Here is a 13,843-nt window from a genome sequence, read left to right as displayed (position 1 = left end):
TCACACATATACACAGTAACAAATATACACAGTCACACATATACACAGTCACACATATACACAGTCACACATATACACAGTCACACATGCACACAGTCACACATATGAACAGTCACACATGTACACAGTAACACATGTACACAGTCACACATATACACAGTAACAAATATACAAAGTCACACATATACACAGTCACACATATACACAGTCACACATATACACAGTCACACATGTACACAGTCACACATATACACAGTTACACATATACACAGTCACACATATACACAGTCACACATGTACACAGTCACACATATACACAGTCACACATATACACAGTCACACATATACACAGTCACACATATACACAGTCACACATATACACAATCACACATGTACACAGTCACACATATACACAGTCACACATATACACAGTCACACATATACACAGTCACACATATACACAGTCACACATGTACACAGTCACACATATACACAGTTACACATATACACAGTCACACATATACACAGTCACACATGTACACAGTCACACATATACACAGTTACACATATACACAGTCACACATATACACAGTCACACATATACACAGTCACACATATACACAGTCACACATGTACACAGTCACACATGTACACAGTCACACATATACACAGTTACACATATACACAATCACACATGTACACAGTCACACATATACACAGTCACACATATACACAGTCACACATATACACAATCACACATGTACACAGTTACACATATACACAGTCACACATGTACACAGTCACACATATACACAGTAACACATATACACAGTCACACATGTACACAGTCACACATATACACAGTCACACATATACACAGTCACACATGTACACAGTCACACATATACACAGTCACACATATACACAGTCACACATGTACACAGTCACACATATACACAGTTACACATATACACAATCACACATGTACACAGTCACACATATACACAGTCACACATATACACAGTCACACATATACACAATCACACATGTACACAGTTACACATATACACAGTCACACATGTACACAGTCACACATATACACAGTAACACATATACACAATCACACATGTACACAGTCACACATATACACAGTCACACATATACACAGTCACACATATACACAATCACACATGTACACAGTCACACATATACACAGTCACACATATACACAGTCACACATATACACAATCACACATATACACAGTAACAAATATACACAGTCACACATATACACAGTCACACATATACACAGTCACACATATACACAGTCACACATGCACACAGTCACACATATGAACAGTCACACATGTACACAGTAACACATGTACACAGTCACACATATACACAGTAACAAATATACAAAGTCACACATATACACAGTCACACATATACACAGTCACACATATACACAGTCACACATGTACACAGTCACACATATACACAGTTACACATATACACAGTCACACATATACACAGTCACACATGTACACAGTCACACATATACACAGTTACACATATACACAGTCACACATATACACAGTCACACATATACACAGTCACACATATACACAATCACACATGTACACAGTCACACATATACACAGTCACACATATACACAGTCACACATATACACAGTCACACATATACACAGTCACACATGTACACAGTCACACATATACACAGTTACACATATACACAGTCACACATATACACAGTCACACATGTACACAGTCACACATATACACAGTTACACATATACACAGTCACACATATACACAGTCACACATATACACAGTCACACATATACACAGTCACACATGTACACAGTCACACATGTATACAGTCACACATATACACAGTTACACATATACACAATCACACATGTACACAGTCACACATATACACAGTCACACATATACACAGTCACACATATACACAATCACACATGTACACAGTTACACATATACACAGTCACACATGTACACAGTCACACATATACACAGTAACACATATACACAGTCACACATGTACACAGTCACACATATACACAGTCACACATATACACAGTCACACATGTACACAGTCACACATATACACAGTCACACATATACACAGTCACACATGTACACAGTCACACATATACACAGTTACACATATACACAATCACACATGTACACAGTCACACATATACACAGTCACACATATACACAGTCACACATATACACAATCACACATGTACACAGTTACACATATACACAGTCACACATGTACACAGTCACACATATACACAGTAACACATATACACAATCACACATGTACACAGTCACACATATACACAGTCACACATATACACAGTCACACATATACACAATCACACATGTACACAGTCACACATATACACAGTCACACATATACACAGTCACACATATACACAATCACACATATACACAGTAACAAATATACACAGTCACACATATACACAGTCACACATATACACAGTCACACATATACACAGTCACACATGCACACAGTCACACATATGAACAGTCACACATGTACACAGTAACACATGTACACAGTCACACATATACACAGTAACAAATATACAAAGTCACACATATACACAGTCACACATATACACAGTAACACATATACACAGTCACACATGTACACAGTCACACATGTACACAGTAACACATGTACACAGTCACACATATACACAGTAACACATGTACACAGTCACACATATACACAGTCACACATATACACAGTCACACATATACACAATCACACATATACACAGTCACACATATACACAGTCACACATATACACAGTCACACATATACACACTCACATATATACAGAGTAACACATATACACAGTCACACATGTACACACTCACACATATACACAATCACACATATACACAATCACACATATACACAGTCACACATATACACAGTAACACATATACACAGTAACACATATACACAGTCACACATGTACACAGTCACACATGTACACAGTCACACATATACACAGTCACACATATACACAGTCACACATGCACACAGTAACACATATACACAGTCACACATATACACAGTCACACATATACACAATCACACATATACACAGTCACACATATACACAGTCACACATATACACAGTCACACATATACACACTCACACATATACAGAGTAACACATATACACAGTCACACATGTACACACTCACACATATACACAATCACACATATACACAGTCACACATATACACAGTAACACATATACACAGTCACACATATACACAGTCACACATGTACACAGTCACACATATACACAGTCACACATATACACAGTCACACATGCACACAGTAACACATATACACAGTCACACATATACACAGTAACACATATACACAGTCAAACATATACACAGTCACACATATACACAGTCACACATATACACAATCACACATATACACAGTAACACATATACACAGTCACACATGTACACAGTCACACATATACACAGTCACACATGTACACAGTAACACATATACACAGTCACACATATACACAGTCACACATATACACAGTCACACATGTACACAGTCACACATATACACAGTCACACATATACACAGTCACACATATACACAGTCACACATATACACAGTCACACATGTACACAGTCACACATATACACAGTCACACATATACACAATCACACATGTACACAGTCACACATATACACAGTCACACATATACACAGTCACACATATACACAGTCACACATGTACACAGTCACACATATACACAGTCACACATATACACAGTCACACATATACACAGTCACACATATACACAATCACACATGTACACAGTCACACATATACACAGTCACACATATACACAGTCACACATATACACAGTCACACATATACACAGTCACACATGTACACAGTCACACATATACACAGTCACACATATACACAATGACACATGTACACAGTCACACATATACACAGTCACACATATACACAGTCACACATGCACACAGTCACTCATGTACACAGTAACACATATACACAGTCACACATATACACAATGACACATGTACACAGTCACACATATACACAGTCACACATATACACAGTCACACATATACACAGTCACACATGCACACAGTCACACATGTACACAGTAACACATATACACAGTCACACATATACACAGTCACACATATACACAGTCACACATGCACACAGTAACACATATACACAGTCACACATATACACAGTCACACATATACACAATCACACATGTACACAGTCACACATATACACAGTCACACATATACACAGTCACACATATACACAGTAACACATATACACAGTCACACATGTACACAGTCACACATATACACAGTCACACATATACACAATGACACATGTACACAGTCACACATATACACAGTCACACATATACACAGTCACACATATACACAGTCACACATGCACACAGTCACACATGTACACAGTAACACATATACACAGTCACACATATACACAGTCACACATATACACAGTCACACATATACACAAGCATGGATGTCGTTTTAGGGACTTACTGGAGAATGGAAAATTGGCAAACCATTGGGTGCGATACTGCCTGTTTGCTGAGCTAGAATAACTTATTATCTATGACGTTGGCCTAAACACAGTAGATTGACATAATAAATGACATAACAAATAGACAAAGCACAAACACTTCATTTCAATCTCTGGTGAGTAGTAGATTTTTGTTCAGAAAAATGTCAATGTTTTCCTTTCCACTGCATCACGCGATATCCATCAGCAAAATGCATATAAGCATAGTCTGTGAATCTTGCACATGCTCAGTAGGACCTGGTGCCTCAGCAAGTGTGCATGTAAAAAGATTGTGCATATTTAGATAACGGATATGAATTGGAAAGTTGTTTAGTATTGTGCGCTCTATCTGAATCATGAAAGTCTCATTTTGACTTGAGTGTCCTCTTTCACCTCTGGCTTTTGCTTACAATAAGTATTCTTGTCCCCCACTCACCCTAGAGAGGTTCCAAAGCAAATTCTGTATCTGGCATTTTCTTCAAAGGGTTCCAGCATTTTCTACAAAAAATAGCTTACAGTTTTTGTTTTATTGACCTCTTAACACAAAGCAATATATGTTTAATGTCCCTTTAAAAAAGACATTCTAATGAAAAAATGTGACACTCTGCTCCATTACAACATTTCATTTTTTCCTTTTTTTAATTTGTTTACTGTGCTTAACCCTTTAACCCCTATGATTGTTTGACCATGAGCCCACTGGTGTTGATACTAGTGCGTAAAGAAGAAATCATATTGCAATCTTAAAGGACCATAATATTAAAAAAATGACATGCTCTAATTTGTTATTGCATGTAATTGCAATACTATTTACACTACACTATTGTATTTTTATGCCTTATAAATGGGTTAAACACACGGTAAAAGTCCCGCACAGGACCCGCGCAGCACTGCTATGTCCTGAGTGGAAACCGTTGCTCATCCAGTCAGTATTGTTAATCACACAACTCAGATGTACTAATAGCACTACTGATTGGGTCATCTGCAGTTTCTGTTCAGCACAAGCAGTGTTCCACTGGTCCCAAGTGGCACTTCTACTGTGTGTTTAACAGCTTTGCAAGCATAAACACAAAGTACTGTTGGGTTGATAGTCAATGACTTGCATTTCATTTTTGACTATTATTATTCTAAATATTTGTGAGAATTAATGTACAGACGTAACCACCATGCAATGTTACATGTTGTAAACCCTGTCTTGTCGTATGCACTAGAGGAGTCAGCCTCATCTATTTGTTGTAGCTATTTCCTTAGTATGATTACCACTGAGCCTTTATTATGTGTTTAAAGGATGCATCAAGACTGACATCTAGTGGCCATAAGGGGAACAACTCCAAACCAAATATCAGAAATGTAACATTACTGTATATATATATGAAAGAGCATTATTTAAACATGATATATATTTATTTGTATGTTTTATTTTATTTTTCTTATCACTTAAAAGGTTAAGTTAAAACATGGGGACTAACAGGAGGTCCTGTAGGATAACTGCTCAATTTCTGAATAAAAAAAAACCCTACAGATTTATTGGTGAGCGGTGATATGTACCACATACACAATCACAGAATATTCTATTTATTTTTAAGTGTAATATAAATTAAAATGATGATGCAAAAAAATTAATAAGTGAATTATGTCCCTTCACAATATCCAAATTATGAATAAGAAATAACTGGAAAATCTGTTTTCTTGTGCTTGGATTACTGACCAATACAAAGGTAAAACGTCATCTAGTTAATTCCGTATTAACACATAATAGCAACTTATGACATTTACAGTTCCTCTAAAACTCACCTTTACATTCCTGCAAGTTGTGTTTATACATTTTTACTACAATTAACTCTCTTGTGCACTCCTGTAACTTATAGACAGTCAACACAAGTCTGCAGCCCATTTTTTTTCTCCTTCAAGAAGCTGTGTGCTACGACCAATTACAAGCTGTGTGCTACGACCAATCACAAGCTGTGTGCTACGACCAATCACAAGCTGTGTGCTACGACCAATCACAAGCTGTAGTGCTCATTCATTTTGAGAATAAATGCGCCTGCTCATACTGCCATCCATCAGTCTCTGCAGAAATGAGTTTTACATGAGCTGCAAGACCCTCACTATGGCGTAAGGATGCACCTTTATTCTATAAAGCAGGGACGAGTGAAAGCCCAGGCCGGGTCATATGTGGCCTTTTCACTCGTTTTTCCAGCATTGGGAGAAACAATAACTGAAACTATGTCATTATTTTTTGTGCCCCCCCCCCCCGGAAAAAGTCCATCTTAAAGGGATATCAAACCCAAAAATGTTCTTTTGTAATTCAGACAGAGCATATCAAATGTGCTTATTTCCCATGGTATTCTTGGTTGAAGAGATACTTAGGTAGATGTTTTGAGAACTACAGGGCAGGAAATAGTGCTGCAATCTAATGCTCCTGCAAATGGATAACATTCTAGCAAAACTGCTGCAATATACTGCTCTAGCCACGTGCACGCTCCTCAGCTTAAGTCCCTGCTTTTCAACAAAATATACCAACAGAACAAAGAAAATTTGATAATAGAAGTAAATAAGAAAGTTGTTTAAAATTGAATGAAAGAAAAAATTGGGGTTTCATGTCCCTTTAAAGTGGATGGTCCCCTAGATGGAAAAGAACAGCCAGAGGGTGCCCTGCAATGTTAAATATAAGTGGCTCTGTAGCCCTGGACAATTTTAGTCAATCTAATTTTGGTGTATTTAATGACCATTAGATATATGTATATGTGTTTATATAGATGGATAGATAGACAGACAGATAGATAAATAGAAAAAAATAATGTAAGGGAAACTTGTTGTTAGGGGTCAATTTAGTGTGAGCGGACATGATACGCACACTGTCGGCATTTATCATTACACCAGCAGTTCTTGTGAACTGCTTGTGCAATGCCGCTCCCTGCAGATTTGCGGCCTAGCGGACACTAGCAGGAAATGTCAATCAGTACAATCATATAGGATCGGGCGGATTGATGTCCTCGGTCTCAGAGCAGACGACAAGTTATGGAGCAGCAGTCTTTAGATAATTCGGCCCCTTAGTCTTAACTAAATGTTTAAAATGTTTAACTATAAATGTAATTAAAAAAACCTTGACAAACCTTTTGCACATTTTTTAGTGAACATGAATAAAAAAAAATATCTGAAAACAACACGTAAAATGTTCCAAATAATTATAAGTTTTAAGAATATGCCAAGTATCACGCACTAAACAAAAATAACTTTGTTTTATAAACAAGCCCATTTCAAATTGGATAAACAAAAAAGTGGAATTACAAACTATTTTTTTTAAGAATGCATCACTATTTTTTTAATGGCTACATTTTGTGGTTTTACCTAGGTAAGAGTTAAAAAATACTAATTATACTGACAAGTCTAGACAAAGTACCCAGAATGGTACAAAACATTATACATGTATAGGTTTCTTGATTAAGACATTAAAATATGATGGATAATGTCACAAATATGTCAGCTTTTAAATTAACCCTTTACTTGTAGACATGTCTACAAGGGATTAATAGGAATTAATTAATTCACTGCGTTGTACTCCAGAGTAAGAAAAGCTTAAAGTGAAGATCTACAAGACATGATTAATTCATTCCACATTGATAAATAGTAGACCATTTTTAATTTCAAGAAGCTATGACCCTGAAAATCATTCTTTAGAAAGGTAATTTTTGACAGCTAACGTCTTCAGCATGCCATAGTGACTAAATGGCTGCGTTGGGAAATGCTGTCCTTAATAAATAATTGAGTATGTAAAATTATTGCTATCTTCAAAAGAGATGTCAAATATACAAATGACATTTAGTGTGTGTATACATTTATGAAAAAAAGTATTAATTCAATTTGTGTGAAACAGCTTTATATAGATCACTTACAGTATTTAAAGGGACATGAAACTCAAATTTTCTTTATAGAGCAAGTACAAATTTTCTTTTATAGAGCAAGTACAATTTTAAAAATGTTTACTTCTATTATCAAATTTGCTTCATTCGCATATGAAGAAAATTTGCTAATAGAAGTAAATTCGAAAGTTGACTTGACATCGTATGCTATAGGACCTATTTATCATAGTGCGAGTGGACATGATACGATGTAGCGTATCATGTCCGCCGCACATCGATAAATGCCAACAGCCTACACTGATGGCATTTATCATTGCACAAGCAGTTCTTGCGAACTGCTTGTGCAATGCCGCCCCCTGTAAATGGTAATGGTATTCGATCGGGTTGATTTCTGTCCGCTGCCTCTGAGCAGGCAGACAAGTTATGGAGCAGCGGTCTTTAGACCGCTGCTTCATATCTTCTGTTTCCGGCGAGTCTGAAGGCTCACGCGGAAACAGAGGAATAAAGCTCCATTCGGATCCATACACACCCGCAGGCATTTTTCTAGCTATTGACTTTTCTACATTTACTCATTTGTATTAATATAAAAGTACTTATTATTATTATTATTATTATTATTATTATTATTATTATAATTATTATTATTATTATTATTATTATTATTATTATTATTATTTTAACTTTAATTGATTGAGCAGGTAGCATTTGTATCTGATGACAATATGGCTGGTGTAATATCAGTGTGATTTACACAAACATAACCAATGTTACATCCAAACACTTTTATGTAGTACCCTTTTATAAGTAAAAAAATGTTGTCTGGGGTTTATTAAAGGGGCATTGAACTGTTGAGTAAAACTTTAGTAGCAGCATTACTACTCACTGTGCTAATATTTACCAACTGACTTCTGTAAAGGGTTAAAATAAGATAATGACTATAAAGAGCTGTACAGGCAGACAAACAATAACATAGTGAGTGGTAACCATGATACTGCAGTTTTTCTCAGCATTGTCATCTAATTAACAATGAAAATAGCTGCTTGTCATTGTGTTCAAATAAAAAAAAGTTAATCAGCATCTGGTTACATACTGATCATTAATAAATGACAGATTGTTATCAACTCCATAGTAGCTAGAGTCAGTAATGCAAACATTTTGCACTAGAATATTCCTTTAACACAACTCCTACTATTTCCAGAACTGGGAGGTGAAGACAGGTGGGAGGTGGCTCACCAGTGTTTTGCAGGCTAAGCCAGGGCCGGCTCAACCATGGGACCAAGTGGGTCCAATGGACCCAGGTGGCACTTGACATGGGGCAGCATTTCAGTGACTGAGCCAGTCAGTGCTAGGCTTAGTAAGGTCAGTGACCAGGCTAGTTGGTTGATATGCTAATCAGTAATGTTACTACTACTGTGGGGGGGACGCCAAGTTGGTTGATATGCTAATCAGTAATCGTAATACTAGTGGGAAGGGGGACATCATTTAATTCTTAGGCCCAGGCAACACAATATCTTGAGCCGGCACTGGGTGGAGCTGTGACAGGATGGACAGGACTGCATGCATGTTGTAGGCAGAGCAATTTGTGTCATGGACAGGGTTGAGCAGAGTCTGGGCGTGTTGTGGGTGGAGCCAGGACAGTCCCTGGAAAGTCTGAAGTTTCCCTGATGGGGACGCTGCAAGATGCACAGTGGAGAGATCTCCCATCCTGTGATAATCCTGCAATACAATAATGGTTTTTATTCACTGTATCTAGACAATTCTTTCTAAATGCAAGTGATGATCTGAGATATGCAGTAGAAATGGAACAATAATTAAAATAAAGGATATATTAAATACTTCAGCCCATATCATTATCATCTTTATTATGGATTTAGCCATCAAAAATAAATATTGGATCAAATCTTATGGGGGCAATTGATGTGATGTCCTTACTAGCCTTATATATATAAATCTCAAGTATGGCACAGATGGTGCAGTTATATGCCTAATAGTTGTGGTTATTTAAAGGGACAGTCTAGTCCAAAATAAACTTTCATGATTCAGATAGGGCATGTAATTTTAAACAACTTTCCAATTTCCTTTTATCACCAATTTTGCTGTGTTCTTCAGATTTTCTTAGTTGAAAGCTAAATTTAGGAGGTTCATATGCAAAATTCTTAGACCTTATAGGCTGCCTCTTATATGAATGCATTTTGACAGTTTTTCACCACTAGAGGGTGTTAGTTAATGTGAGTCATATAGATAGCACTGTGCTCACGCATGTGGAGTTACCTAGGAGTCAGCACCGATTGGCTAAAATGCAAGTCTGTCAAAAGAACTGAAATAAGGGGGCAGTTTGCAGAGGCTTAGATACAAGGTAATTACAGAGGTAAAACGTGTGGAATGGGTAATAAAAGGATTATCTATCTTTTAAAATAATAAAAATTCTTGTGTAGACTGTCCCTTTAAGCCATTTTCAACCTATGTTATACTGACATTTTGGCATTTTATTGGGTCCTAAAGACAGAAATGGAAGAACGCGGAAATTGACTGTGATGGTGGAACTTGATAAAATTTTGTTTTCACCTGTTTGTGATTTGTTTTCCGAATCATATTGAATTGTTATTGGTTATGAGTTTTTTTAAATATTCTGAAGTATTTTGTCTTTTTCTTATATTAAAGGTTATGTTGCAATGGGAGCTGTCCAACCATCCTTCTGGGGACAACAACCTTTAGTTTCACCACAAATGGTCCTGGGAGGCCAGCCTCAGGTTATGCAGGGAAGCCAAACAATGACTTGGGCTCCTCCGGGCCTTTATCCTGCTACTCAGCAACAGCCATGGCCAACTTTACCTGGCCAGTACCCACCCACTGCCTTCATGCCAACACAAACTGTTTTGCCTTTTCAAACAGCCATGTTTCAAGGTACCACCACCCCAGTAGCCGCTGTTCAACCATCCAGTGACTCTGTGCGGTCAAGTCCACTGAGACCAGGACAGAAATTAGGGAAAGAAATGTTTAAAGATTTTCAGATGGTAAATCCTCCTCCAGTGCCATCACGGCAGCCAGATCAGCCTTCCCTCTTATGTACCTCAGAGGCCTTCTCAAGTTATTTTGATAAAGTTGGGTTGGCGCAGGATGTAGACGACTGTGATGACTTTGATATCTCACAATTAAATTTAACTCCTATGACTTCCACCTCGCCATCTACCAATTCACGTGAGTACTGCACAACATGATCTATTCAACACTACCTGATAGAACTCACTGTGTTTAGGTAACTAACAAGAATTTTTTTTTGATCAGGTACATAATGATGGATATGTGAACAGCAGGAGAGGAGGAGATATATATGTGTGTGTGTGATAGATAGATAGACAGATAGATAGATAGATAGATAGATAGAGACAGATAGATGATAGATGGTTGCAATTGCATAGTATGAGTACGCTAAATTCAGTGAATTTGTGCTAATTTTACTCTGCATATGTAGATTTTTTTCAACAATTGTTAATTATAATAAACTTTCTACATATTTGCACTTTAGAAAGATAAATATAATATATGTATATATAGAATACGCACAATAATAATGGTCGACAAGTGTGCAAATTCGGTAGGGTTTGCTAATTATTAAATACTGTTTAGCAAAGAGAGCAGTATTTTAACGTTGATCTTATGTGATCAAATAGATTGTGAGAAATAAAGACCTGAGTGTTTAGTTACCTATAAATAAACTGCATTAATGGGGAATTCTATTTACTTATTTGTTGTTTACTTACGGCTAGATTACAAGTTTTGCATTACGGTTTTAACGCTGAAAAAATGGCAATTTTTAGTGCAAAAACAGTAAGGCAGCCATTACGAGTCGTGTCAGTATAGCTTTACCGCAAGCATTTTAGCCTGTAACGCAACATCAATCCCGCACTCAAAAAAAAAGACGTTTTTGCGTGGGATTTCCATAGCGCCGGTATTACAGGTTGTGTGGTCCGGCTAAAATGCTTGCGCTACAGCCTATACCGACACGATCCATTCCGCTATCTGAGAGCAGTAGTTATAGATTTTGTGTAACAAAAATGTTTCACAAAACTCATAATTAAACTGTTAAGAAGTACACTAACACCCATAAACTACCTATTAACCCCTAAACCGAGGTCCTCCCACATCGCAAACACTATTTAAAACTTATTAACCCTTAATCGGCCATCCGCCACATCCTCGCTACTATAATAAAGTTATTAACCCCTATTCTGCCACTCCCCGCCACTGCTGCCACTAACTAAACCTATTAACCCCAAAACTGCCAGCCCCCCACATCGCCACTACTAAATAAACCTATTAATCCCTAAACCGCCAGCTCTCCCACATAGCCACTAATAAATTTACCTATTAACCCCTAAACCTATCACCCCCTAACTTTAAATTACAATTACAATATCTCTATCTTAAAATAAATCAAAACTTACCTGTGAAATAAAATTAAAAAAAATAAGTTTAAACTAACAATTAACCTAACATAATTATTATACTAAACTATTATACTAAAATTAAAATAACTACCAATTAAAAAAACTAAATTACACATTAAACAAAAAAACTAAAATTACAAAAAAAAACTAAATTACGAAAAATAACAAACAAAATTATCAAAAACAAAAACAATTACAACTAATCTCATAGCCCTATAAAAATAAAAAAGCCCCCCTCAAAAAAAAAAAAAAACCTAGCCTACAATAAACTACCAATAGCCCTTAAAAGGGCCTTTTGTAGGGCATTGCCCTAAAGAAATCAGCTATTTTACCTGGAATAAAATACAAAGACCTACAAATAGTAAAAACCACCACCCAACCAATCCCCAAAATAAAAACCTAACTCTAACAAAAACGTAAGCTACCCATTTCCCTGGGCATTTGTATGGGCACTGCTGTGAAAAGGGCATTCAGATCTTTTACTAAAGCCCAAATCCTAATCATAAAAAAAAACACCTAAAAAGATTTAAAAAAACCTAACACTAACCCACGAAGATCCACTGTTTTTGAAGTCCGGTCATCCATCCTCATCCAGGTGGTGAGAAGTCTTCATCCAGGCAGCGAGAAATCTTCATCCAGGCAGCGTCTTCTATCTTCCTCCCGGCGCATGTTCTATCTTCATTCCGGCGGGAGCGTCCTCTTCATACCATAGACAAAATACATCATATAGTATTAAGGTCAAACACAAAGGTTTCTGAGGGACAGGATTAGAGAGCACCTTTGTAACATAAGGAATAGGTTTGAAGGTCACTTGCTGT

At 36.8% G+C, this 13,843-nt stretch overlaps 1 protein-coding gene across 1 annotated transcript in view; it reads left to right on the top strand.

Moving 5' to 3' along the window:
* DAB1 (DAB adaptor protein 1) overlaps nt 1-13,843 on the top strand; it is a 411,660-nt gene that overhangs the window by 382,044 nt on the left and 15,773 nt on the right. The window contains exon 12 of the mRNA XM_053694085.1: nt 11,239-11,775. Coding sequence (XP_053550060.1) covers nt 11,239-11,775 — 537 coding nt within the window. The remainder of the gene's footprint in view (nt 1-11,238; nt 11,776-13,843) is intronic.

The sequence above is a fragment of the Bombina bombina genome, chromosome 10, assembly GCF_027579735.1.
Source record: "Bombina bombina isolate aBomBom1 chromosome 10, aBomBom1.pri, whole genome shotgun sequence".
NCBI classification, from domain to species: Eukaryota; Metazoa; Chordata; class Amphibia; order Anura; family Bombinatoridae; genus Bombina; species Bombina bombina.
Note: the sequence above shows the minus strand (reverse complement) of the source record. Positions and strands in the feature narration are given on the sequence as shown.